This window comes from Rattus norvegicus, chromosome 11 (assembly GCF_036323735.1).
Source record: "Rattus norvegicus strain BN/NHsdMcwi chromosome 11, GRCr8, whole genome shotgun sequence".
Taxonomy (NCBI): Eukaryota; Metazoa; Chordata; class Mammalia; order Rodentia; family Muridae; genus Rattus; species Rattus norvegicus.
Window position 1 is genome coordinate 14638380 of NC_086029.1, and position 23722 is coordinate 14662101.

At 35.5% G+C, this 23722-nt stretch overlaps 1 protein-coding gene across 6 annotated transcripts in view; it reads right to left on the bottom strand.

The window, feature by feature from the left end:
• Positions 1 to 23722, bottom strand: part of Epha3 (Eph receptor A3) — a 335681-nt gene that overhangs the window by 53339 nt on the left and 258620 nt on the right. For 5 of the 6 annotated variants that reach the window (XM_039088234.2, XM_006247977.5, XM_039088235.2 and 2 more), the window contains 4 exons: positions 11682 to 11806; positions 9794 to 9956; positions 3269 to 3371; positions 2016 to 2083 (listed from right to left, as the gene is read on the bottom strand). In XM_039088234.2, the coding sequence (XP_038944162.1) occupies positions 2016 to 2083; positions 3269 to 3371; positions 9794 to 9956; positions 11682 to 11806 (459 nt within the window). The remainder of the gene's footprint in view (positions 1 to 2015; positions 2084 to 3268; positions 3372 to 9793; positions 9957 to 11681; positions 11807 to 23722) is intronic. The other variant, XM_006247976.5, reaches the window with a different exon arrangement.

A 23722-nucleotide genomic window follows, 5' to 3' on the forward strand; every position in this document is an offset into this window, starting at 1 on the left:
GTTAGTTAGCATACAGTAAACTGATTTTTCTGTCCACATGACAGTTGTGAAAAATTATAAACATGCACACACTACCATGAGTGAAATGGTCTTCACACCAGGGACTTTAGCTATTGATTTTTAACTGCTCACTCCTGGTGTTCTGGGAACCAGGAGGTTTGGGCTGCAAGGCAAGTAATCCCTTCACACCAATAATTAAGGGCACCATACAGAGGAACTGGGCTCTGTCACAGAAAACCAGATAATAAACACATGCACATGTGTTAAGCTCTGCTACTTTACAGCTCATTCTGTGCAAACACAATAATTTACATTTCCATCTTACCAGCATGAGTTGCCCTAAGGACAGCAAAAAAAAAAATTGTCCAGGCAGAGAGGGCAAGGAGACAGGATCTTAAGAGGCCAAGCACATTTCTTTTCTTTTGAAGCCATGTTATAGGATTTGTAACAAGGCTTGAGGGAATTGTTCGTAGCTAGAGCTTTTTAAAGTAATACCAAATAAATGTTCTGAAGTAACCCAGCTGTAGTAATCAGAGGCAGAAAGTCTATGACAAGCATGTAACTTGCTTTATGGTTTTAAAATTGAGATAATATTCAACTAAAAAAATTGTTTATCGTAAGGATGTGGTGCATTGAAAAAAAATCTAAGAAACTAGGCCATTAAAAAAGAGGAAAATGCTAGACCCTGCATAGAATTGGTGACAGACACTTATCAGTGTTCATATTCATAAGGCTTATGATTCCTATAAAACAGCTAAGTCAGCACGGTTGACGTATAGAAAATATTCACACCAGTCATCAGTGTCTAAGATAGGTTCAGAAGAATAGACTTGTCCAGTTTAGTCAGACTATCAAAGAATGGAAGGCTGTTCTTCTGTAATTTGAGAATTCACTAAGTTCATCTGATAAATTAGCTTAACCTGGGTTGAACTAACCTGCATAGGTATGGAACTAAATTAAGGTAAAGCCTTGGTGTTTTATTATGAAATGAATTATTTTATTACAGCTCTATGATGAAATGAATAACATCTCCTGCCTCCAAAAGCTCTTGACCTGCTTCCATACATCAATTTACATTTCTGCAAACATTCTTTTCTCTTCTTTTCAACTTACTGTTTGCTCTTTCTACATGTAAAGTAGGAAATACAATTTTATGTGAATTTTAGTCACAATGATTTTTTTTAGGTTCAGAAATAGTACTTGAGAGGAAGCATCCCACAGGTGTAAAGAAAGTTTTGAAAGGCAATAGGAAGTGCTGAGATAATGTTTGCTTGCAAGACTTCACTACTAGACCTGTGGAGGTTTTCAGAACAGGGAAGCATCAGTCTGGACGCTTTTGTAACTTGCATGAGATCTTGCTCCTTGTCTGAAGGCCACTGATTTGTACTTGCTACCCTGAATGAAGCTAGAGTTTGGCAAATCAGACACATTGGATGATTTACTCTATCAGAGGAGATAAAAATATACATATCTTTGTTCAATGTAAAACTATTATCTAAAAGTGCATTTCTTTGAAAAACTATTATTAGAGGTATACTTGGTTGTTATAGATGTGAGGAGGAAAAATAATGTCTTTGCTATCAATTAGATGACATGTAACTTCAAAATAAGCATTTTACTCTAAAAGCACTGTCCTGCTTAGTGGACCACATGAAGTAACACATTTCTTATAAATACTGGCAGTCAAGAGAAAGAAAATGATCTTATTTGGATTTCAGCAGAGGTGTAGTCAGGAGGAAGTTGAGGCCACGCTTTGCATTTTAGCCTCATAGAGATGACTATGGTTTCTAGGACTCATCAGAGGCATTATCTGATCATAAAACCACAGGTTACCCATCACTCTTAAGTATTCTCAATCACAGCCATGGAGAAATCGCTTCATATGGAACCATGGACTTGCTCCTCTTTCTAAAATCAATTTAAGTTGCTCATTTTTCCATCAGAAGGCTACTTTGCCCCATCATATATCAACAACCACTAAAGCTGAAATGTTAAAACAAAGTTTTAAAACTCACAGTGCCCATTCCCAAAGTGAAGGCGCTTCTCATCTGAACTGTGTTTTGACTTGTGATAGCCACAAAATCTAGAAGCAAAGCAACAAAATATAAATGCACTACCTCAGAATATATAAAACCACACAAATAAAGCTTTCCCCTAAAACAATCAAATGCTTTAGTGAAAGTTTACTGACATTATATTATATTTTTTCTCGGCACCCTGGAAGGCTGGCTAATGAGGAGATATGTAGAGGTGCCTCCCTGCTGTGCACACACCTCCAGTTCAGTGTTTATAATGGTCTTAGAATGTGTTTATAGTATTTTTTAACAACTACTGTTAGAATGAATAAAGAGTAAAGTCTCTATTGGTAATGAGTGGTGTGCCCTGTTACCAGTGTTTGGGGTGAGAAAGTGTCAAGGAATCTGGGGTCATTTGAAGAATGAGGGGATAATTGGAAAAAGAAAGTGGGAGCTAGGAGTGGGGTCAAAAGAGAAAATAGTTTGAGTTAGAGGGTATGGGTAAGAATTAACTGAAATCGGGGAGCTTATTGGGAAACTGTGTTTCCTTGTAAGGTCAGAAGCTACACCCATAAAGTCCCACCCACATTACTGCCAAAACATGAGCTGAACAAGCACAACAACAAAAGACATGTTAATGCGAACCATGGAAAGCCTGAGCTTCACAGGAAATCTAGAGGAAGCCAAGAAATGCTGAGACCTGGAGAAATAATCTTTCTAGGCAAGAACACACTGATTGATTATCTAGTACCAATCCGTTAGCCCAGAAAACATACATGCAAGTAACATTGTATATACTAGACAGGTTATGCTTGTATACATGTATACATATATACAAACATATATTTTATATATTATGTATTACATATTGCATATGCTACATTGCATATTACACATTATGTATTGAATATGGCACACATATACATGTATATATTACATTCAATACACACATTACATGCAATAACAGTTGAAAAACGGAACCATAAATTTGACAGGGAACAAAGTAGGGTATAAATGAGAGCCTTTGTAGGAGAAAAAAGAGGGAAGAAATGTTGTGAGCATATTATTATCTCAAGAAGTAAAAAAAAATTAAAGGAGAAATAAGAAGGAAAGGAAGGATGAAAAAGTAAAAGCAAAAGGCTCTTAAACATAAACGTCCTATCTGTTAGGGGACCTCTTGGAATACACAGTCTTCAGATTCTAAAGTGACACAAGGTACTGAGAAATGCCACAGTTCAGCCATCTAAACTCACCTCCCGACCAAAACGTAGGTGACAACAGTGAGGACAATGATGGCCACAGCAGCTGAAATCGCGATCATCACCACATGACTGTTTTCACCAGAGATGGAGAAGGCTGAGAGGTTGAAGGACAATCATTACCAGCATGACTGATAGCCACTCGGCACTGCTTATAAACTCACCCCGCACTCTTTTTGTAGTTTAAGCCAACACTGAAAGACCTTACAGAGTTCAAAACACAGCAAAAAGACACACTTCTCACCATGTTTATGACATTACTGATCAATGAAACTAAAATTTAGTAATAAATAACTTGAGTAGTAGATTGTGAAATCTGGTGGCCTGTTTTTATCTGTCCACACGAGCATGAAAGTCATTGGATAAGTCAGAAATTACTGGCTGAACACAGTGAGCAGGCAGAGTTCTTGGTAAGAAACCAGGTGAACTTTGGGAAGATTCTTCTTTTGAACCTAATGTGTCTGTTTATTGGCTAAGAGAATTTTCTTTTCAAACAGTATAGATGAAGCTCAAGGGTATGGTACTAAATGAAGTGAGCCAGGCACGGAGCACATATTTCATGTCCTCATACACATGAGGAAGCTAATAAAAGTCAGACTCCTGCAGTTAGAAGATTAATATTAATATAAATATAAACATTATAGAGTATTGCTAAGAGTATACAATTATCGTTTTTTCAGTTTCAAGACAATTTGAAGAGCAGAAAAGTCATGAAATGATGGTTTGTGTACATCACATCATCAATAAATTCTCCTTGTATTTCCTATCTTCATAAATAGAACCATCATTAATTAATTCATTCAGAAATTACCCTAATGCCAAATCTACTCAATTTCCAGATGTTTTTTAATAGTTCACATCCAAAACAGGCTTTGCTTTATGTAGTAGGTATAAAAACTCAAAACAAAATCTTATAACATTTGTCAATTCTATGAAATTCAAATGTCTGTGACCATTAATAAGTATTATTTGGAAATGGACTTACTTTGAGATACACTGAGTCCCATCAGTGGAAACTTTGTGTGCACACAGATTCAAATACATTTCTGCCTAATTACAGAGTAAGTTTATGGAATCTTGAGTGAGACCGATGTTGCTCTGACTGTTATGTAAATAACAAGCTGCTGAGTGGTTTTGTTTTGAAGTCAAGACTGTCATTGCATATAAGCTACTGGGTAATGATGGTGGCCCTGGGTCCAACCCAGAGCATCTGACTAGGAAAGATCAAGCCCATAACTATAAAATCTTCTCATTTCAGAACTGATCAATCAAATGCAATTTGCCATGAAATCCTCTTGATACAGTGTTTTCTGTTTCCATTTGACTTCTGGATTATAATTAGAATTCAGAATTGTTCTCCAATTCGCCTTTTCTATTCTTTTCTTTCACCTCTCCAATGTTTCTTCTTCAAAGTCAGTCTGCTGTACTCTCCTTACACATACACTCTTCTCTGGATTGCCTGACACTTTCAGGATTCGGTGTGAATTTTAAACCAGGTACTAAGATTAAGGGATTAGGTTTGTAGTTTAATGCATTACAAAGTGCACGAGCATCCTGATCAGGAGGCTTTCTACAATGCTCACAGTCCTGGGGCAGCTCGGATTGCCATATGGTATTGTGCTGGTAAATCCTGATTGGACAGATGGTGACATTTTGACTTGAAAGAGAAAATGGGGAAGGAAGGAAAGAGAAAAGGAGAAAGGGATAGATGGAGAGGTACAGGGACAGAGAAAGAGGGAGGGGTAATGGAAGGAAGGAGAGAGAGAGGGAGAGAGGGTAAGAGGGGGAGAGAGAGACAGAGAGAAGGGGTGGGCAAATAATGTCCTCTCTCCATAAACCAGCACTAACTCTTTAACTTGCCCAAATCTAGTGGTGGAAGATTTTTCTACAAAAAGTTTGTTTTACTAATTAAGAGCAGGCACTGTGCCCAGCTGTGGAGTACCAAAATGAAACATACCATAGATTTTTCTAGATTATCTCATATTGTTTTGTTTGACTTTTTCATCCTTGCTGATATTTTGCTTGTAAAGTAAATTTCAATTTTCTAGTTTTTATGGGTATTATTTGTGTGTGTGTGTGTGTGTTTCCCATGCTCTGTCTTTGTTTCTTTTTCCTTTTTATTTATTCATTTCATTTTATCATTGTGCTTGTTGTTTTTCTCTTTGTCTGTGTGTGTGTGAGAGAGAGAGGGAGAGAGAGAAAGAGAACAGAGTTGAGTGGAAAGAGGGGGGAGATGTCAAGGCTTGGATAAAAATGAGGAATGGAAAATTGTGATCATAAAACAGTGCACAAGATAACTTTATTTTCAATTAAAAACATATTAAAACAAAGCAAGCACAGAGACAAAACTCAGGTGTTTCTTAGGAGCAGTTAAATGATGCAATATAAGTTCCAGGGCAGAGCAGCAGTGTTCCGTTCCCTATGCATCTGACAAGTGAGCCTAGAGTGTGATTGGAAGCCATTCTGCACTATAAACTGTTTTAGGCACCTTATTTAGTGCAACTATCCTCCAATTGCTCTTACCACTGTGCTAGTCATAGAGGGGGAGTCTGGGCTCAGACTCAGGTCTTTTGATGGCCCAGAGTACAGTGAACAGGCAGCCTCCAGCTGCTGCTCCTTTAGTATCCACTGCAGTCTGTGGAATAGGCCATCTCTTTTATGGTGAACAAATATAAGAAAAGCAGGAGTGATGAAGTCTGGGCATTCTGGACCAGGAAAAGCCTCATAGAACAGATCATTTCTACTTTCTGCCTCTGTTGTCGTGGTTAAGACTTCCAAATCTGTGTGCAGTTAGAGGACCCCATCCCTGGTCCTTTCTACTCCTCTTTTCAGTAAGCCAGATAAACAACTTACCCTGGGACTATTCACAGAAGTCTAGAGCATCCCATCTCTCATATATTAGGTACCTCACCATAAATCTCTTACTCCCGAAACTCCAGCTTCATAACTGCTTGCCATATACATTCCTATTCACTGGCTACAGATGAGCTTAGCCTGGGTTTCATGATGCTGACAAACACACGGTAACAACCTGCTTTTCAATCTGTATAGTTTAAGTTTTAGTGAGCAATAACTTTCTCAATTCTATGAATGTTTTGTAATTAGCAAGTTTATTTCGGATAGCTCAATGAGAGCAGGAGAGGGAATGATAAGGAGACAGAATAGTCCTCTTCTGCTGTCAGTCACGGGATGGGTACATGACTTCTCTGCAATAAAGTCCTGCCCCTAATATACATTAATTCTTGGAGTTACCTAAAATGTGAAATCAGATCAAACCGTGCTTGCTACTTAAACAAAAACAAACCTGAATGACTAATATCTATGTAGTGTATAAATGACCAACTATTTACAACTGTACCTGGTTGCTGTGGAAAATGATTACACTTCTCATAATTCAGTTTGAATGTGCTTTCCCTCAAACTAGTTCCTCCACTTTTCTCATCACATTTCACTTTTGTTTTTAAGGTGATAATATCACTACATCATTTTCCCCTTCTTTTGTTTTCTCTAAGCAGTCCCACAAACATACCCCTTTGTTCTCTTTCAAATTCATAGCCTCTATTTCATTGTTATTACATGCCCTGATGCACGTATACACATATATTCCAAAAAATAGGCTGCTCAGTCCATAGAATGACAAATCTGTGTGTTCCTCACATTTTGATCTGTGTTGTTCACATAAATAAATTTTTCTACACGATAAAAAATTAGGTAGTTGCTCATTCTTGTAAGCCAACATATATAGCATCATTCTTGTTTGGTATACTGTACAATTTAGTTGTATGTTTAGTACATTAATAAAAATAAAACATTTATACAGTGCTATTAAAGTTACAAGGTTTTAAGGTCTTAATTTATTATATGAGTTCTCAAAGAAGTTACAAAAGAACTCCACAGACTCTGAAATAGTCTTAGCTTACAATGTTTTCCATATAATGATGCAGAAGATCATTATAGAACAGCAGATTAAAATTCTTTCTTCTAGGATTTTTCAGTTTTAGAAATTTTGAGGAATAATTTCTCTTTCCTACATTCCAGTATTCAGTGGTAGCATCTCTCTCTCTCTCTCTCTCTCTCTCTCTCTCTCTCTCTCTCCCTCCCTCCCTCCCTCCCTCCCTCCTCCTCTGTCCCTTCTAGGCATGTATGATTGCAAACAACTATTTAATAATCATAAGAATAATAAGACCATATTTAATTTTGCAATATCTTATCTACTTCTCGAACTGAAACATAGAACATGAATGTTTTCGTATGGTCATTCAAACACATGACAATACACTTCAGAGTCCCTGCTAACTATTTTTCCTATTTTCCTTGAAGTATAAAACAAACCCCTGATTCAGTCTCTGCCCACTGAAATTTCCTAGGATGTTTGCCTTTGGAATATGCTTGTTAAAATTTGCATCAGAAGGTTGAAAAGGTGGTCCTCAGATAGAGGACCTCAGTGGACTTAATGCTTAATTCACCAACAGATTCATAGACTGGTGGTGTTATTGGGTCTGTCCTTTTCTAGGAGGTAAGGATTTGAGGAAGGAAGTGGGTTACTGATGCTTTGCCATTAAAGGAAAGTTGGCTTCTTACCCTCTCTTTGTATCTCTCAGCTCCCCGTGTCAGGGGGTGAGTAGCTTTCCCTCTCCATTCCCTGATGCCATGTTCTGCTCCTCCTATGCTTACATTAATGAACCAGTAAACTGTACACAGAACCTTAGGAAACTGTGAATAGAAACTGTTCCTTCTTTAAACTCTTTCTCAGGCATGAGTCACAGTGACTCACAGCTTCCTAACTATCATTGTATTACCTTTCAGATACTCCTGATGCTCTGAAATATGGCTCATACAAAAGTGCACAGGAGAATGCACTGCTATTGTCATTTTGCAAATGCGTTCACTATCATCATTTAAGATTTTCTAATTTATTTGAAGCTTTGTTCATGTCGACTCTGTGTCATTGTACATTATATTGCTCATATCTTCAGAGAGGAGTTTTTTCATACCTACTTCCCCACAGGGGGCTTAGGGATGTTCCCAAAGGTAGATTTGTGTGTTTGTGAATGACAACTCGAGTAGAATTGTCAATGGATACCATGGGAACCAGTGACATTAAAGAGCAGTAAAGCCCAGAAATTTAAAGAAGCTGGAGTTCTTCATGCTAAGCAGCATTGCCACTTGGTGAAAGTGTTTTATAAAATATTTATCATTTTGACTTCAACACTTTTTATTAGTCCTGTGCCTTTTTACTAGGCATAAATATATGACCATACCCATAATAATGTGATTTCACAGTTGGACAAAAATATTTGGAAAATAGAAAATACAAGTGCCAGAGAAAATGGCAAATTAGAATGGTCAGAACAGATTACAAGGTTTCTCTTCAGGAGAGTGCTGGGTGTTGGCGCTCTTTCTAGGATAATCTTGGTCTCACTGTTGTGGACCTTGGATCATCTTGAAGGACTATTTTCATAACTGTGGCTTTGGTTTTATGAAACTGTTTGTGGCTATGTGTTTTTCTATTATAATTAAAATAACACTTATACAGGTGTAATAAATCAAATTCTCTTATAAAATTGTTCATATCATTAAGTTTTATTGTTTCATGGGGTATTTTCCACAAAATGTGCTAACTACTTTTGTTGTATGAACAACTTTGTTTAAATAGTTTTAGTGTATGAACACAGAAATGTACACACACACACACACACACACACACACATGTATAAACACATTATACATATGTTCAAATTTCCCTCTCAATTAATTGTAGTTTCATTTGTTACTCTGTTAAATGAATTCAACATACTTATTTTATGTCAACACCATAGTAATTATCACTACCCTTTGAACAATTCTATTTTAGCAATGGACTTTTAAAAAGGAAACATATACATTTCAAGAAAAGTAGAGTTATTGAGAAAAATATTTGCCAATTATAGACAAATTTTATCTACTTTTGAGTGAGATGGACAGACTATTCAAATTACTTATGAATATGAATGAAGATATATAGTCATATTAAAATTTTTAAACTGCTATTCTCTAGTTTATATGTATTGAATGTATTAAGGATTAAAACAAAACTAATGTTAAAATTGCTATTTGCTATTAATTAAACAAAATAATGTACTGGATGTATTAAGAGAACAAAATTAAGAACCTCATGGATCAATAAGTTTCGTTTATGAAGTTTATTAAATCATGCAATGAACTTAAAATATCTGGGCTGGCAGGTGTTAGCAGCATGCTATTATATTAAATAATGTTCTTCACTTACAGTTTCTGACTAATAGGAAATAGGAATTATTTCATAAACTGGAATAAAATTAATTTGTAAGATTAAAAAGGCCACAGATATATGTCCACACCAATAGGAAATGACATGTACAAGAACGTGCAATTTATTAAACATCCTCTCAACACACCTTCAGTGCATGACCTCTGGTTAATGCTGAGAATAACTATTCAGGCATTTTTAATTTTTGCAATTTTGCCCCACATTTTATAATAAAATGACGTGATACCTACAGTCTGGACTAGTTTCAAATTCAAATTTGCGGCTGTTGGTTCCGTATCCTGCTGCTGTTCGAGCTCGGATTTGGAATACGTAAGTAGTATCTGGCTTGAGGCTACTGATAGTAACATTTGTGCCTCTTGCCCTCAAAATGGTATAACTCGTCTCTTGCTCCTGCTTTGAGGTAAAGAAAAAAAATCATGTTAAAATCAAACCCTTGTAATACGATCATAGTCAATTCTTTAACATTTTGTCTTAAAGTATCAGATGCTCACTGAAGTTCATTAGCTATTTCATTCTTTGGGTGCAAATTATCAAACTGTCTAATTCATATTGGATGAATTACCTCCCGTACAGAAAGTAGAAAAAATTATATTTCATTCTTTCAAATTACCTAATATCCTTATGAAAATACCTTCTCTTCAAAATTAATGCTGAAAAAAAAAACTTCAGTGTAATTTCAAGATTAAACTTCCAAAAAATACTGCTTTTGAGTTAAAGTGAAGAGAAATACTCCATGAATATTCAATAGGAAATATTTTAATAGATTAAAAATATTAATAGTGATGTATTTTAATAGTTGAACTTATTTATCTTAATATACTAATATTTACATTACATTGAATGTACATTGACTTTGAATTATAATTAATGCACACATTAATTTGATTATACACAAATATCTTGAATATATTCACATCAAAGTCTAGAAGTATTTACCAAAGACAGCTTCTCTAAGAGGCTTACATGGCACATTAAAATTCCTTGCATTAAATATTGTTTTTAAAAATGAATATATGCAGAAGTTTGTGCTCCTTCTAGACTATGTCCATGTGGTAATTACACAGATATTTCTTTTACCTCCCTTTCCTTTGAGTGTTGACATGCTAGTGTTCATGCAGAGGCCAAAGATTGACACTGTCTTCCTCAGTTCCTTGCCATCTTGCCTTTGAGACAGTATCTCTCACTGAACATTGAGTTAGCTGATTGACCCGATGACCAATGAGGCTTATGTATCCTGGTGTATCCATCTACCCCGTTCTGCAGGGATGACTGGCACACTCCTATACTCAGATGTTTGTGTTTTATTAGGGATCTGAACCATGGTCCTTCTGCTCATACAGCCAACTGTTTACCAAATGAACCATCTCCCTAGCCCCTAATTACAAACACTTGTTAACTAGAGACACTGATTACATTATATTTGACCTACTACATTAATAAGCAGGGTTGGACTTATTAATGTATCATTAATCTACTCATTAAAGAATTAAAATCATTGTTCTCATACTCAGAAATAGGTCTTCTTCATTCCCCTTAACAAAATGAGTATAAAAAGAAGATATATATATATATATATATATATATATATATATATATATTTTGAAAAAAGTTTTAGTAAAACATTCAAGGTATTTATTTGGAAATAATTTCAAGTTCATAGCTGCATGTTAAAATAAGCACATTATATGTGTACATATGTGTGTCTACATATATATGAATATTAAACTTATGTCTGCGCAATTTTTAAATGTGAAGAATTTTTACCTGTATGATTCAATATTTTAAAATTTGATATACAGCTGAAAGAGGAACTACCATGAGCAAGCTAACGTGGCAGGAGTTTTGATGGGAACAGACTTAAATGCTGTGTTTATTGTCACAACTAACTGGCTCATATTTGGAAGTGACATCTTTGAGGTTACTATTTGCTGTAGAATAGAGAGGAATTGACAAGACAATTGCTAAATTTCTTTTACTGAGAACCCAAAGAGGTCACATGACCAGGTTATAAACAGAGTTCTACCACTCATAACCAAGCAAGTTATTTGCAAGAGCATAGCTCATGAAATAATAGGGTTTTCCCCTACCCAGCCCAACCCCATTACATCTTTCCCCCACCTTTTCATAGTATTTGACCTCGTAGTCAAGTATAATTCCATTTGGATGTTCTGGTTCTTGCCAAGATAAAGAGATACTGTTTCTGGAAGTCCGATCTTTCTTAATTGTCATAACTGGTGATGGAGCTGTAAATAGAGAAAGAGAGGAGAGAGCGAGTGGGTGGAAAGCAAGAACACAAAGCGAAGGCAACAAGCTCATGGTGTCTACCTTTGCTCTAATCTTTGGCAAGAAGGTTTTCCCCCACTTCCAAGGCTCTTGAACATTAATCTGGCTTCTTGTGCAGCTCCAGCAGCTGGATCGCAGCCCTGATGCAACAAAAGCCTATGGAAAATGAGCTGAAATTTTCTGCTGCTGGTGGACTAGTGGCAAGTGTGCAGATGTTTTCAATCCACTACTATAATGTAAGCAGTGAAATATGTTTGATGTATTTAAACATGGAACTAAACATCAGAACTACCTATTTGTTATAATGTTGCAAATTTATTAATGCCAGATTCTTCAGCTCATTGATAACATTTTCATGTGCAACTCTGGAAGTGGACTGGAATTCATTATGTGCAAGGAGTCCCATGATATCCATAGGTAATGGTAATATTTAGTGTAGTATATGTCAAATAGGATACATAACATATTACAGTAGATCTTGACGAACAGAAATTCCATGAATAAAAAAAACATATACAGAAAACAACCTTTGACTTTAAAATTTTTATTTTTAAGGATTATTTAATAATAGAAAACAAAGATTGTGATGTGCTACACATGGAGAAGGTATATAATATTTAATGGTGATTCTACATATGTTATTCAAATCATGAAGTGGAAATAGAAACCCATCTATGTATATCTTCATTTGTAATATAAGATGGGATATATTTGAAGTGATTTCCTACTTAGAATCCTGTCTTGAAAAGAAGAATACATTCTACCCATCCAGGTACTTATTTCAAGTCCTAGTTCAGTAGACAAGGGAGAGCAATGGCAATCTGCCCTACTGCGGTATAACACTGCATTATAAACCCTGAACGAAAGCTTGGGATGTTTTAAACACTAGCCACCAAAGGCTTCTAATTATGAATGAAGCATTTTTTAATTCTTTTAGCGATGTCCAACTTTTTAAGATATCGTCCTTTTTCCAGGCCAACAAAAATGCGACTATTTTCTTTTCTTCCTTATTTATTAGTTCACTTAACTCCAAAGTTGGCCTCACCCATTTTTTGATTACCTCTGTTTATCATGTGAATCAAACTTAAATCAATTCTGGACTGATTTTATTTGCTTCTGACCTCTCAAATTAATATTTTCTAACATCATCCAAGAGTGAGCAGTGTAAGGATTTTGCTGTCATCGTAACCCGGTTGGTCTAGCTGTATCATTGTTTTGAACCATTGCAATTAGACTGACAAGTGACAAGAAGAGGTAAGGCATTCTCAGCAAGTCTTACAGAATCAAAAACTATTTGACAAGAGAATGCTTTTGTCCTTCCACAAAAGTGAAATAACTAGGTTCCATATTGCTTCTTAGTTAGATGTCTCATTGTCATGCCACTGCCTGACAATTCTAAAGCTAATTTCCCATTCATATTTTTCCTATCTATAAGTGCCTCCCATGTTTATTTCTTTCCTAAGATTAAAACTTTCCTTCAGTAGTCATCATTTTCCCACTTCAGTTGGCCATCATTGGAATCTGTTTCTACCCTCTCTCTCTTTTGTGTGTGAAAGTCACAATATTAACTATGGCTATAATAAATCCCATTATTAACTTCTGCTCTAATGAAAGTATTGTTAACCCAAGTGACCTGGGAATGAAATATATAGTTTTATTTGATATTATTATTATCATTATTATTATTGTTCTTTTGTTGCTATTATTATGCTTAAGAAACATATAGGTTTTATTTTCAAGATGAAAGCATCAACTGATCTTATTTGTATTTTTTCTCAGCAAGAAATAGTTATCTTTTTCTTTTTCTGTCAATTAAAGCCATTTATCTTTCAGGCCTAGTGTTCATCTCGTCATATTCTGCTTTAGTTGGCAAGTTGGACTCCTCTCCTACTTTTGCTGCTCTGAAGTTGATTTCAAGCAAAACATGTTATATTCACTATTATTGACAAACAAATTCAATTATTTATGATAGCAATTAATAACAGTCATATCAAATATTTGAGAATAATTTTCTCTTTACTTACTCTTACATAAAAAATGAATTTGTAATCCATTCACTAATAAAAAAATATTCCGTGCAATGTCCTTAGAACCACAGTTAATTCTTATACAAATAATAGAGGAATTTCTCTGGTTTTTCTGTTGACGTAGATTTTTTTAACACAATTTTTAATACATGTTTACAGAGCATTTCAAAGAAGCTGATGTTGAAACCCTCCCCATTTAAGCACAAGAAGCTTTACATTTAATTCCATATGGTCATGAAACTACATTATATTTCATAATGATTAAAATACGTGTCAGGGTAGTTTTGGAAAATAACCAGGTTTAGTATTGCTCCTTATAAATAGAGAGAGAAAATAATTCTGGTCCAGGAAAAGTTGTGATGAGAACTGTATTAACTCTTAGTAATGAAAGCATTTGTAGGCAGTTTTGGGGTCTGTCCAATTTTTACTGCTTCTGAAGTGAGCAAGGCTTTGTAACTGTTGGATTTCTTCAAAGGTTTTTGAACGAGCTGCCGGGCCTCTTTGGACGGTAATAAATAGCCTTTTGTAATCCCACACTTACTTAAGTCGAAGTAATTGCTTGAAGCTTGTGCCATCTTTATGTTAAATGAACCTCTTCTGATTGCTGCTTTTAGACCCCTGTTAAGTCATTTCTTCAGCTCTCTAAATACTCAACCCCTTCTGCTGGCTTCATTGTAGCCTACGTTGCCTGGTTCACCAGCTGAAAGCCCATTACTCTTAGGCATTGCTCATCAATATTTTACTATTAATAAATAATTAACATAAATTGTCTTTCTCTCCTTGTAAATAATAGTTAGATATTATAAAATTATTCAGGAGGAGAAATTATATGGATAGTATATTTTATGAGAATGTTTTTTAAATTTTCTTAAAGCACTTTTAAATTCGCACATTAAACTATAATTCATTCGTACTTCATGTGCTCTAAAACAATTGCTAATATCAATAACAAATTGATTTAAATCATATTGCACTAGTTTTCAGGTAAGAATGGTGAGTGACTCTAATCACTAATTTTCAAATTCTGAAAGTCATTCATTCATTCTTCTGTGTAATATAGTGACATAATCTATTTCGCAGAATCAGTTTGACTGATTTTCTTCTGGTTCCTCTCTTTTGAAATTGTCATTTAAAAGAATGAAAGTAATGTTGTATTTCATATTTAAAAAACTAAAATAAAACTGACAAAATATTGGAAATTGAGGATAGAGTCAGTGGAAGAGTCCTTGCTTCACCGGTACAAAACCCAAGATTCTGTCTCCAGCATGTGCTCTCTCCTTATAAAAACGTTCACTAGGCAGAATGGTAGTTACTAAGGAATGCGTCCATAATTTTCCATTGGATTTGAAGTGCGTTTTTAACACATTCTTAAAAAATAACTAAAATTATCTTTTATTAAAAGGATAGGTTGGATGCTGAGAACTTTAATAAGCTTTTATGGAGACAGCCATTAGTAAATAATGTGTTGAGGAAAATAAATACCAAGAAGTATAGAAAATTTTGAAAAAAATTAAAGCTAATGCGTTTTCCTTTCTATACAATATGTCCTGATATATGAAGCTGTTTCACTGGTATTTGTAAAGAAGATAATATGTCATTCTAGCTTTGCTATTATAGGCAACAGCTATAGTCTCGGCCTAATGCTGCCGTGTTCTTCTGTTAATGTGGGTCCCCAAAACTGATTGCACAGGAGAGTCTACACATCTGCGTATAAGACACTGAGGAATCCTGACCCCAGTTCGTTCTGATTGGTAAATAAATTTGACAGCAGCCAATGGCTTGGCCGGGCAGACAAAGGCAGGACTTTTAGGATTACTGGGCTTGGGACTAAAGGAGAAGTAGAAAGAGATTCACCATGCCATGCTGGGGCAGGGAGAAGGAGAGGAAAGATGACATGACTGAGAAGGTGCAGTTTAGGGTGGCAGAACCGCATGCAGGATCAGGGGAGACTGCAGTCCAAGGGACCTGCCCAATTGGGCAGCCAAGGTAGAATGGAGAATGTATTAAGTCATAACTTCGGATTTTCAGAGGGAGGTGGATTAGCGAGGTGGAGGTTAGGAAACAGCTCAGCCATAGAGCTGATTCAGGCATATTAAAATATAAAGGCTGTGTGTATGTCTTTTATTCTGAACACAGAATTTTGAATGGGTAGAACAGAACAAACTGCCACCGGAATTTATTTAATTATTTTACTACTACTAGAATGTGAATGCTTTATAAAACAAAAGAGTAGGAAGCCATTACATACACCAATAATAAACTTAACTAATTGATATTGGTTATATTAATCTTTTATTTTTTAAGAATAAAAACGCAAGCATGGTGTAGTAAGGTTGGTACAGAAGGCCAGTTCCATTCATCGCTAACTGTCTCCCATGAAGCAGTCCTAGATTTATATGTTAGTGTATAGTAATAAATTCTTAACCTGTGCTACAGTGGATTTGTGTGGTTCTCTTAGTTCATTAGCCATGAAAATAATAGTTGTGGTCATGAAAGGCACCTAGAGAAAAATAGTAGCCCTTAAGTTTCTGATAGTATGTGTTGTATAAAGTCTTGTATCAAAGTGTTTTTTTAATCTGTGTTCTGAGGAGACATAAGTTTATGGAAACTTGAGTTTGACTGATTCTCTGGATGGCTGTCCTCCAGGTTCAGTCAAAGCAAAATGCACATTGTATCAGCAATATGCAATGTTGAATTAAAGTCATAATAGTTTATAATTGAACCTTAGCCTAAAGGTGGAAAAGAAATCTTTCTAAAACCTCCAGGTTCAGTCAAAGCAAAATGCACATTGTATCATCAATATGCAATGTTGAATTAAAGTCATAATAGTTTATAATTGAACCTTAGCCTAAAGGTGGAAAAAAATCTTTCTAAAATATGCTTTCTTTCATTTTTAGGAGATAGACAACAGATTCATGGTTAATGTGACCTATGTCATTGGCTCCCTAGGCTGAAATAACAGAAAAATGACTTAGAACTTGGTTCCAAAGAGTTTGCCTGGGGAAAAAATCTTTCTAAAATAATTGTGCAAGAGATCAGGCATGCTTTGCTTGTGACTTATATGAGACTTGAGGTGAACACTGGTGCATGCCAAGTCTGCAGACACATGACGGTTTTCAAGTTGCATGTACCATTACTCTGTAACTAAAATACGGCCCTTGCTTAGAATTAGGAAGTCAAAACTTCAAAATTATACTCCAAAAGGATCTGGTTTGGTGTGTTTGTTTTTATTGGGACCTTCCTCTTTCTGGGATTGGGGATTTCTAATGAACCTCTGAGGTATCTCTGTGGTCAGAAGTTTGTGTTAAGTTAAAGTAATAACAAAAAGGGCTCAGTATTCCTAGTCCATGTGAGCCAAGACTTTAAAAAATTATCTCTGTTGGGAAAATATTGTACAGCAAATGGTTGAAAGATTTTTCTTATGAGCCAGACATGATTTTCGAATCTTTACCCCTTTAGATTTCTTTACCATTAATTACAGTGCCCACTTAAAAACATTGTCTTTTCAGATATGAGCATTTCTACTAAACCCAGAAACACAAAATATTTCATTGCTGTATGATCTCCATCATCCTATCCCACCTCGACATCCCAAAAACTTGTTGTTCTATGGAATTTTCCCTTTTGGTCATACAAGTTTCTATTTTCTGGTGTATCCCATTTATAGTGTTAGGGTTATACTTTATCTTTTCCTGACATGCCATGATTGCCATATTCTGAAGGCTGGCATATCTTCTTTTAATTCAATTCTAGCTTTAGGTCAAAGCTTATCACTGTCCCCATATTGGATTCAACTCAATGTTTGCCAGAAATTCCACTTCCAAGGAGTTGTCTGTTTACAAACAAAGTGGAATATCTACTAGCTGATTCTTCAAAAAATCTCTGAATTTCAACTGTAAAGGAATTCCTCATTGTTATGGGAATAAATTCCCAGGGAATCCATACGTTTAAATAGATGACATTGGAACATTCTAGTTTTCAAAACAATTTCATAAATGTAGCCCAGAGTGGGATAGACAATTTACTCCATTATAATTTAACTCTTGCTTTAAGGCTACATTACACCTACCGCTCTCTTACTCATTGCTCCTTATTCAAACATAAAGTTTTAATGAGAAACCTGTGTTCTTCAGTTAGTATTTATGCCAAGCCTGCTGACTTGACTGATCTTCTAAGTTGACATCAAAACTACACACAATACATTTTGATTTATATATAAGCATATGAAGAGATTTAATTTATAAAGTAAGGAAAATAATACATGAGATATGAATGCTCGATCCACTTGATGATGGACTAACTGGTGGCAAAGTAGGGTGTGAAGATGATGTAGAAAGAAATGCTTCAAGTCCCAGGTGGGTCAGAGAGGAATAGCATGGCATTGCATCACAATACTCTCAACATGAATGATTTAACACTTATAAATTGTTTATTTCTGCAACTTTCCATTAATATTTCAAACCACAGTTAATGTCAGGCACTGAAACCATGAGCAGTGAAGTCATGAGCAAAGGCATCTACAGCATCTGTCCCAGGTGTCCTCAAACTCACTATTTTCATTCCCAGCTTCCTAGAGCTTGAGTGCAGCCAAGTGTTGATACCTCTGACTGATGTATCATTTCTTTTTCATTTTTATTATTTATCTTCTTTCTTTATTTTTACAGGCAGCATATATCAGCTGATATGAGGCCCCCATCACATATACAGCAGAGGACTGCCAGGTCTGGATTCAGAGAAGATGCACCTAACCCTCATTTCTTTTTCTTAGCACTATGGCTTTTGACTAGAGTCTAAGTACTCCATCTTTGAGGCAGGCATATTACAGTCTCACTCAAACCTAGTCATGCTGCTTAGTTACCTTTTGATAGGATACAGAACATATTTTATGTGCAGTGCTTTTCAAGGATAAGTTTTCTTCAACACTATATGTTAAAAATAACAAAACTCAAACCAAATGTATAATTAAAATATATTTAGAAGAGGAAAAATATGTTATTTGAAGTCTACAGTAAAAAAAAGTCATTTTCTCAACTGAATCAGTAGAGTAAAGAAAAAACATTCTAAAATGTAGTGCACTGAACATAAATGGTGCCCATCAGAGTAGAATCAAAAGTTGGATGCATGTGTCCTAAATTTCTTGTTATTCAGAAGTGCTAACTATTGAATTTTAAAGATTTCAGAACAGTTATAAAGTCTGGAAACTACAGCTACAATTTATAATCACATATTAAAGTATGCATAGAGCAAGAGAAAAGAGCAAAACAGGAGGGCTGGGCAGTAGATTTTAACCTTCGGGTCAAAATTCATTTGGGGATGGTTGTATATCAGATAGCCTCCACATCAGATATTTGCATAATGATTTAAAATAGTATAGTAGCATAATAATAATAATAATAATAATCATGAAGTATTCATGAAATACTTGTATGGTTGGTGATCATTGAAATATCAAGAACTTATTAAAGGAGTGCTGGAATAGGAGGGTTGAGAATCACTGGTTCAGAAATGCTCATTGCATAATTCCCAAGATTGAAATGTTGTCATTCTCTCAACTAGTGTTCAAATTCATAATGTCTGAATGGAATCATAAGCATTTTACTATGAATCATGGGCTTGGGAAAACTATGGGAATAAATGTTAATGTTTCTAAATAAAACTCTTCATATGAAAGTTTGGTGTTTGTAAAAGGCTATATTTTACACACAATGGAGCTATCAAAAACAATGACTTCATGAAATTCATAGGCAAATGGATAGAACTAGAAAATATCATCCTGAGTGAGGTAATCCAATCATAAAAAAAAAACACACATGGTATGAACTCACTGATAAGTGGATATTAGCCCAAAAGCTCAGATTACCCAAGATACAATCCACAGACCACATGAAGCTCAAGAAGAAGGATGATCAAAGTGCAGATGCTTCAGTCCTTCTTAAAAGGGGGAGTAAAAATATTCATAGGAGGAGATATGGAGACAAAGTTTGGAACAGAGACTGAAGGAATGGCCAGTCAGAACGTGCCCCACTTGGTGATCTAGCCTGTATATATACAGTCACCAAACCTAGAGAGTATTGATGAAGCCAAGAAATGCATGCTGACAGGAGCCTGAAATAACTGTCTCCAGAGAGGCTAAGCCAGACCATGAGAAATACAGAGAAAATGCTAGCAACAACCATTGAACTGAGAATGGGGTCCCCATTAGAAGAGTTAGAGAAAGGACTGAAGGAGTTGAAGGGGCTTGCAATCACATAAGAAAAACAACAATCAACCAGAGCTCCCAGGGACTAAACCACTACCCAAAGAGTACACATGGACAGACCCATGGCTTCAGCTGCAAATGTAGCAGAGGATGGCCTTATTGGGCACCAGTGGGAGGAGAAGCCCTTGTTCCTGCCAAAGCTGGATCCCCCAGGGTAGGAGAATGTCAGGGCAGGGAGGTGGAAAGGGGGGTGTTTGGGGAACAGGAACACCTTTATAGAAAGGGAAGAGAATGGGATAGGGTGCTTATGGCTAGGAAACTGAGAAAGGGAATAACCTTTGGAATATAAATAAAAAATATCCAATAAAAAAACGGAGTGCTTGAAGTTCATTGTGCTCTAGATTAGAAATTGTCAATGTAAGATATGGTGCAAAACAGAATAGATAAAATTGGGTACAGTAGCCATTCTCTCTTATAAAGTTTTGGATCCAGTGTCTTATACATATACATGCAGATAATATTAGCATAGTTTAGGACAAGTGTTTGTGGTATTTTTCTTCTTTTTTTAGGTCTACTCTAGGGATATGAGAACTTGCTGTGACTTCCATGTCAGGTCCAGCAAGCCTCCTCTGAGAAATCATGTTTTGTTACTCAAGGCTGTAGGAATGATTATGGTCTGTGTCTGATGAGTATTCAGCCTGTGATTTCTCTTTATATTGGAGCCACACTGTTGCGGGAATATTTGACTATGTTTTGTTTTAAACATCAAATAAATTAATTTTTAGGACATCCATATTTTTTCATTTTAAAAAATACATGCACACGACATATAACATGCTCAAATTCCTAAATAGTTAATTAGCTCTGAGTTCAAGATTGAAATGCATTATTTACTATTTTATATATGAAAATATGTGCTTTATGTCCTAAGTATTTGTCTCAGTCTAAAGTTAGCAAAATGCATATCACAGGAACTAAAAGTAACCCACATGCAGAAAATAGAATCTTTTCTCATATAAAGTCAAAGATAGTTTGAACTTTGACTAAGTTTCTAAATACCTTTGCATGTCCAGAGCATTTTACTTAGCTTTGAGCATAACCAAATGTTTAATTCTAAAATAGGCAGTATCATGTTTCATTATAATTTACTAGTGATAATATTCAGAAACATTTCTTTGTTGGAGCTGGAAGATTCCAAGCCCATAACTAATACTGGGCTGCTCTATACTATTCCGTCTTATTTATTGTAATTAAGAAATTTGTTTAACTGGTGTCTACAAGTATGAAGTAATACTAAAAAATTAATGAGGTAAACATGAAATCTTAGGAACAGTTAGAAAACATCTGACAGAACTTTTGGGTGCAGACAAGTCTATTCTTAAACTGGGGTTCCCAGAGACCGAGGAGGAGAGTGGTTAGATGCTAATAACACAGAGAAATAAGGGAGATTCAGTGAACAAGATCGATTGACATTGAGTTCAAATATGCTGAGAACACAGTTCTGATTAGAAGCAGGCTAATCACATTGAGGTTTGCTTCTCTGCTTGTTTTGTTTTAAAGGCCCTGGAAAGATCACTATTCTGGTTTGAATCACGATGGCTGGGGTGGAGTTACCACATTCTAGCATAGAACAGATGGTTCAACTCTGGATGCAGCTGGGACACTGCATGAGGCTTCTAAAAAAGAACCCGATGTCTCAATTAGCTGAGGAATTGAGAGGTGTAATTAAAGCAAACTTTTAGTAGAAGAAAGACTTTCGGATAATTTTCACTTTAAAGATTATGGATAGAAAACATTATGGAGTGGCAATTTATCTTGTGTTGTTTGGGTCCTAGCCTCAAGCATCAGGGCAGAAGAATACAATTTACATGTATTAGTCTGTGTTACGGTTAGAAACTAGGAAAATTATAGAATAGTCTTAGGCAAATCAAACTTTGGTTAAAACTGTGACAATAGATTAGACAGTAGAACCAAGGAGCCTTCTATAATGAAAAAAGTAATCTGTCTCTCTACATTTAAAGATGTGTATGTTTGTCATAGAAATTTTCCATGATTAGTCAAGTCTTTTCTGTGCAAATAGCTCATCAATGTAGACATAAGAGGGATGTATAGACTATATAATCATATTTCTGTATGTCATTTTCTGAATTGTAAATATTACTGCATATATATATATATTCTTCATGCTTTGTCTTCCTGACCTTTCCCTATTGAGAAAAAGCAACAACAAAACACTACTTTTTCTTGAACTTGTGATTTACAGGAAGCAAAGGACTAACTAGGAGAGAGAAATCCCTTCTTACCTACTCTTGTACTCAAACAAGTAATCCCTTTCTATCTTAGTCTCTGAGTCAGATAAAAGAATGCCAATCCCAATCCCTCAAAGTACATAGAAACTAAACCAGCCAATCAAATACCTCTCTACTCTGCTTTAACTTTACGATGGAAACTACACAACAACTCCCATCGTGCTCCTCTCACAATTATTTATTGATCAACCTTGGTGCATTTTTGTGAACCTGTGTCACAAGTCATGCCTCGTCTTTTGAGAAACTTGAATAACAACTGATTTTTCATTTAAACTTTTAAATATAATCATATTTTTCTCTTACACATTCAAGCAACACTGTATTTGTTTATTGGATAATGTGATATTGTGTTATGTGAAAGCATTGTATAATACTGAAAAAATAGGCTGAGTGGTCTGTTGGTACAATCAACTGACTCACAGTACTAATGAAATATGTTGCACATGTGAGAACTTCAAATATTTATCACTTCTTTAGGTGAAAGTATTCAAAGCCTTTAGCCCTAGCATTTTGGAATATACTGTACATTATCAGTCTAGCCTTCTGTACAAGAGCAAACAGAACTTCTTCCACCTATCTATGGGTTAGAATCAACTGGTCAACGCTTCTAAACAACTGAAGACCTCTGCTAGAGAGAACTCACAAGATATTTGAAAAAGTATCTGATAGACATTTTGTTTTTTACAATTTCTTCCTTTCTCTTCATGATTAGAGAGTTTGATATTACCTGAACTAATGCTTTAGTCCATCAACTTTTAATTTACTTAATTAAAAGAAATTTACTTCTAACAGTTCCATAGACTGGAGAGTTTAAGATCAAGGTAGAAACTGATTTAAATTCTAGACCAGAGCACATTTTCTGGTTCCTTGATGACTTCTACACGGCATGAGGACAGGAAAGCTTTGTAAGCTGTGCTTGCAAGGCTCGAATCACATTTATGTAAGCACCATGCTCAGAGCCTAATCATCTTCCAAGGACCCAACTCCTAACACCATCACATTGGTGATTAGGTTTCAACCTAAGAATTTAAGGGACTACAAGCAATCAGACCATAAGAGACTTTGTAGTACAATGTCTTTGATGTTTAATTTATAGCCAACTTCTTAAAAAGCCTGTAAAAGCTAAGTAATATATGGTTTCAACCACACACACTATTTAAAGCATAGGTACGGCTACACTTACAAGCTTACTACCTTTGAGGCTCCTGCGTCTCTGATGGTTAGGCTCCTGGATGATAGTTGGATTATATTGCTGATGATAGAGGGGCACTAAGTCACAACCTAACACAGCTACCTTTGGCACACTTGAGGCCCAAGAGCAGCAATTTTGTTTCCAATCTT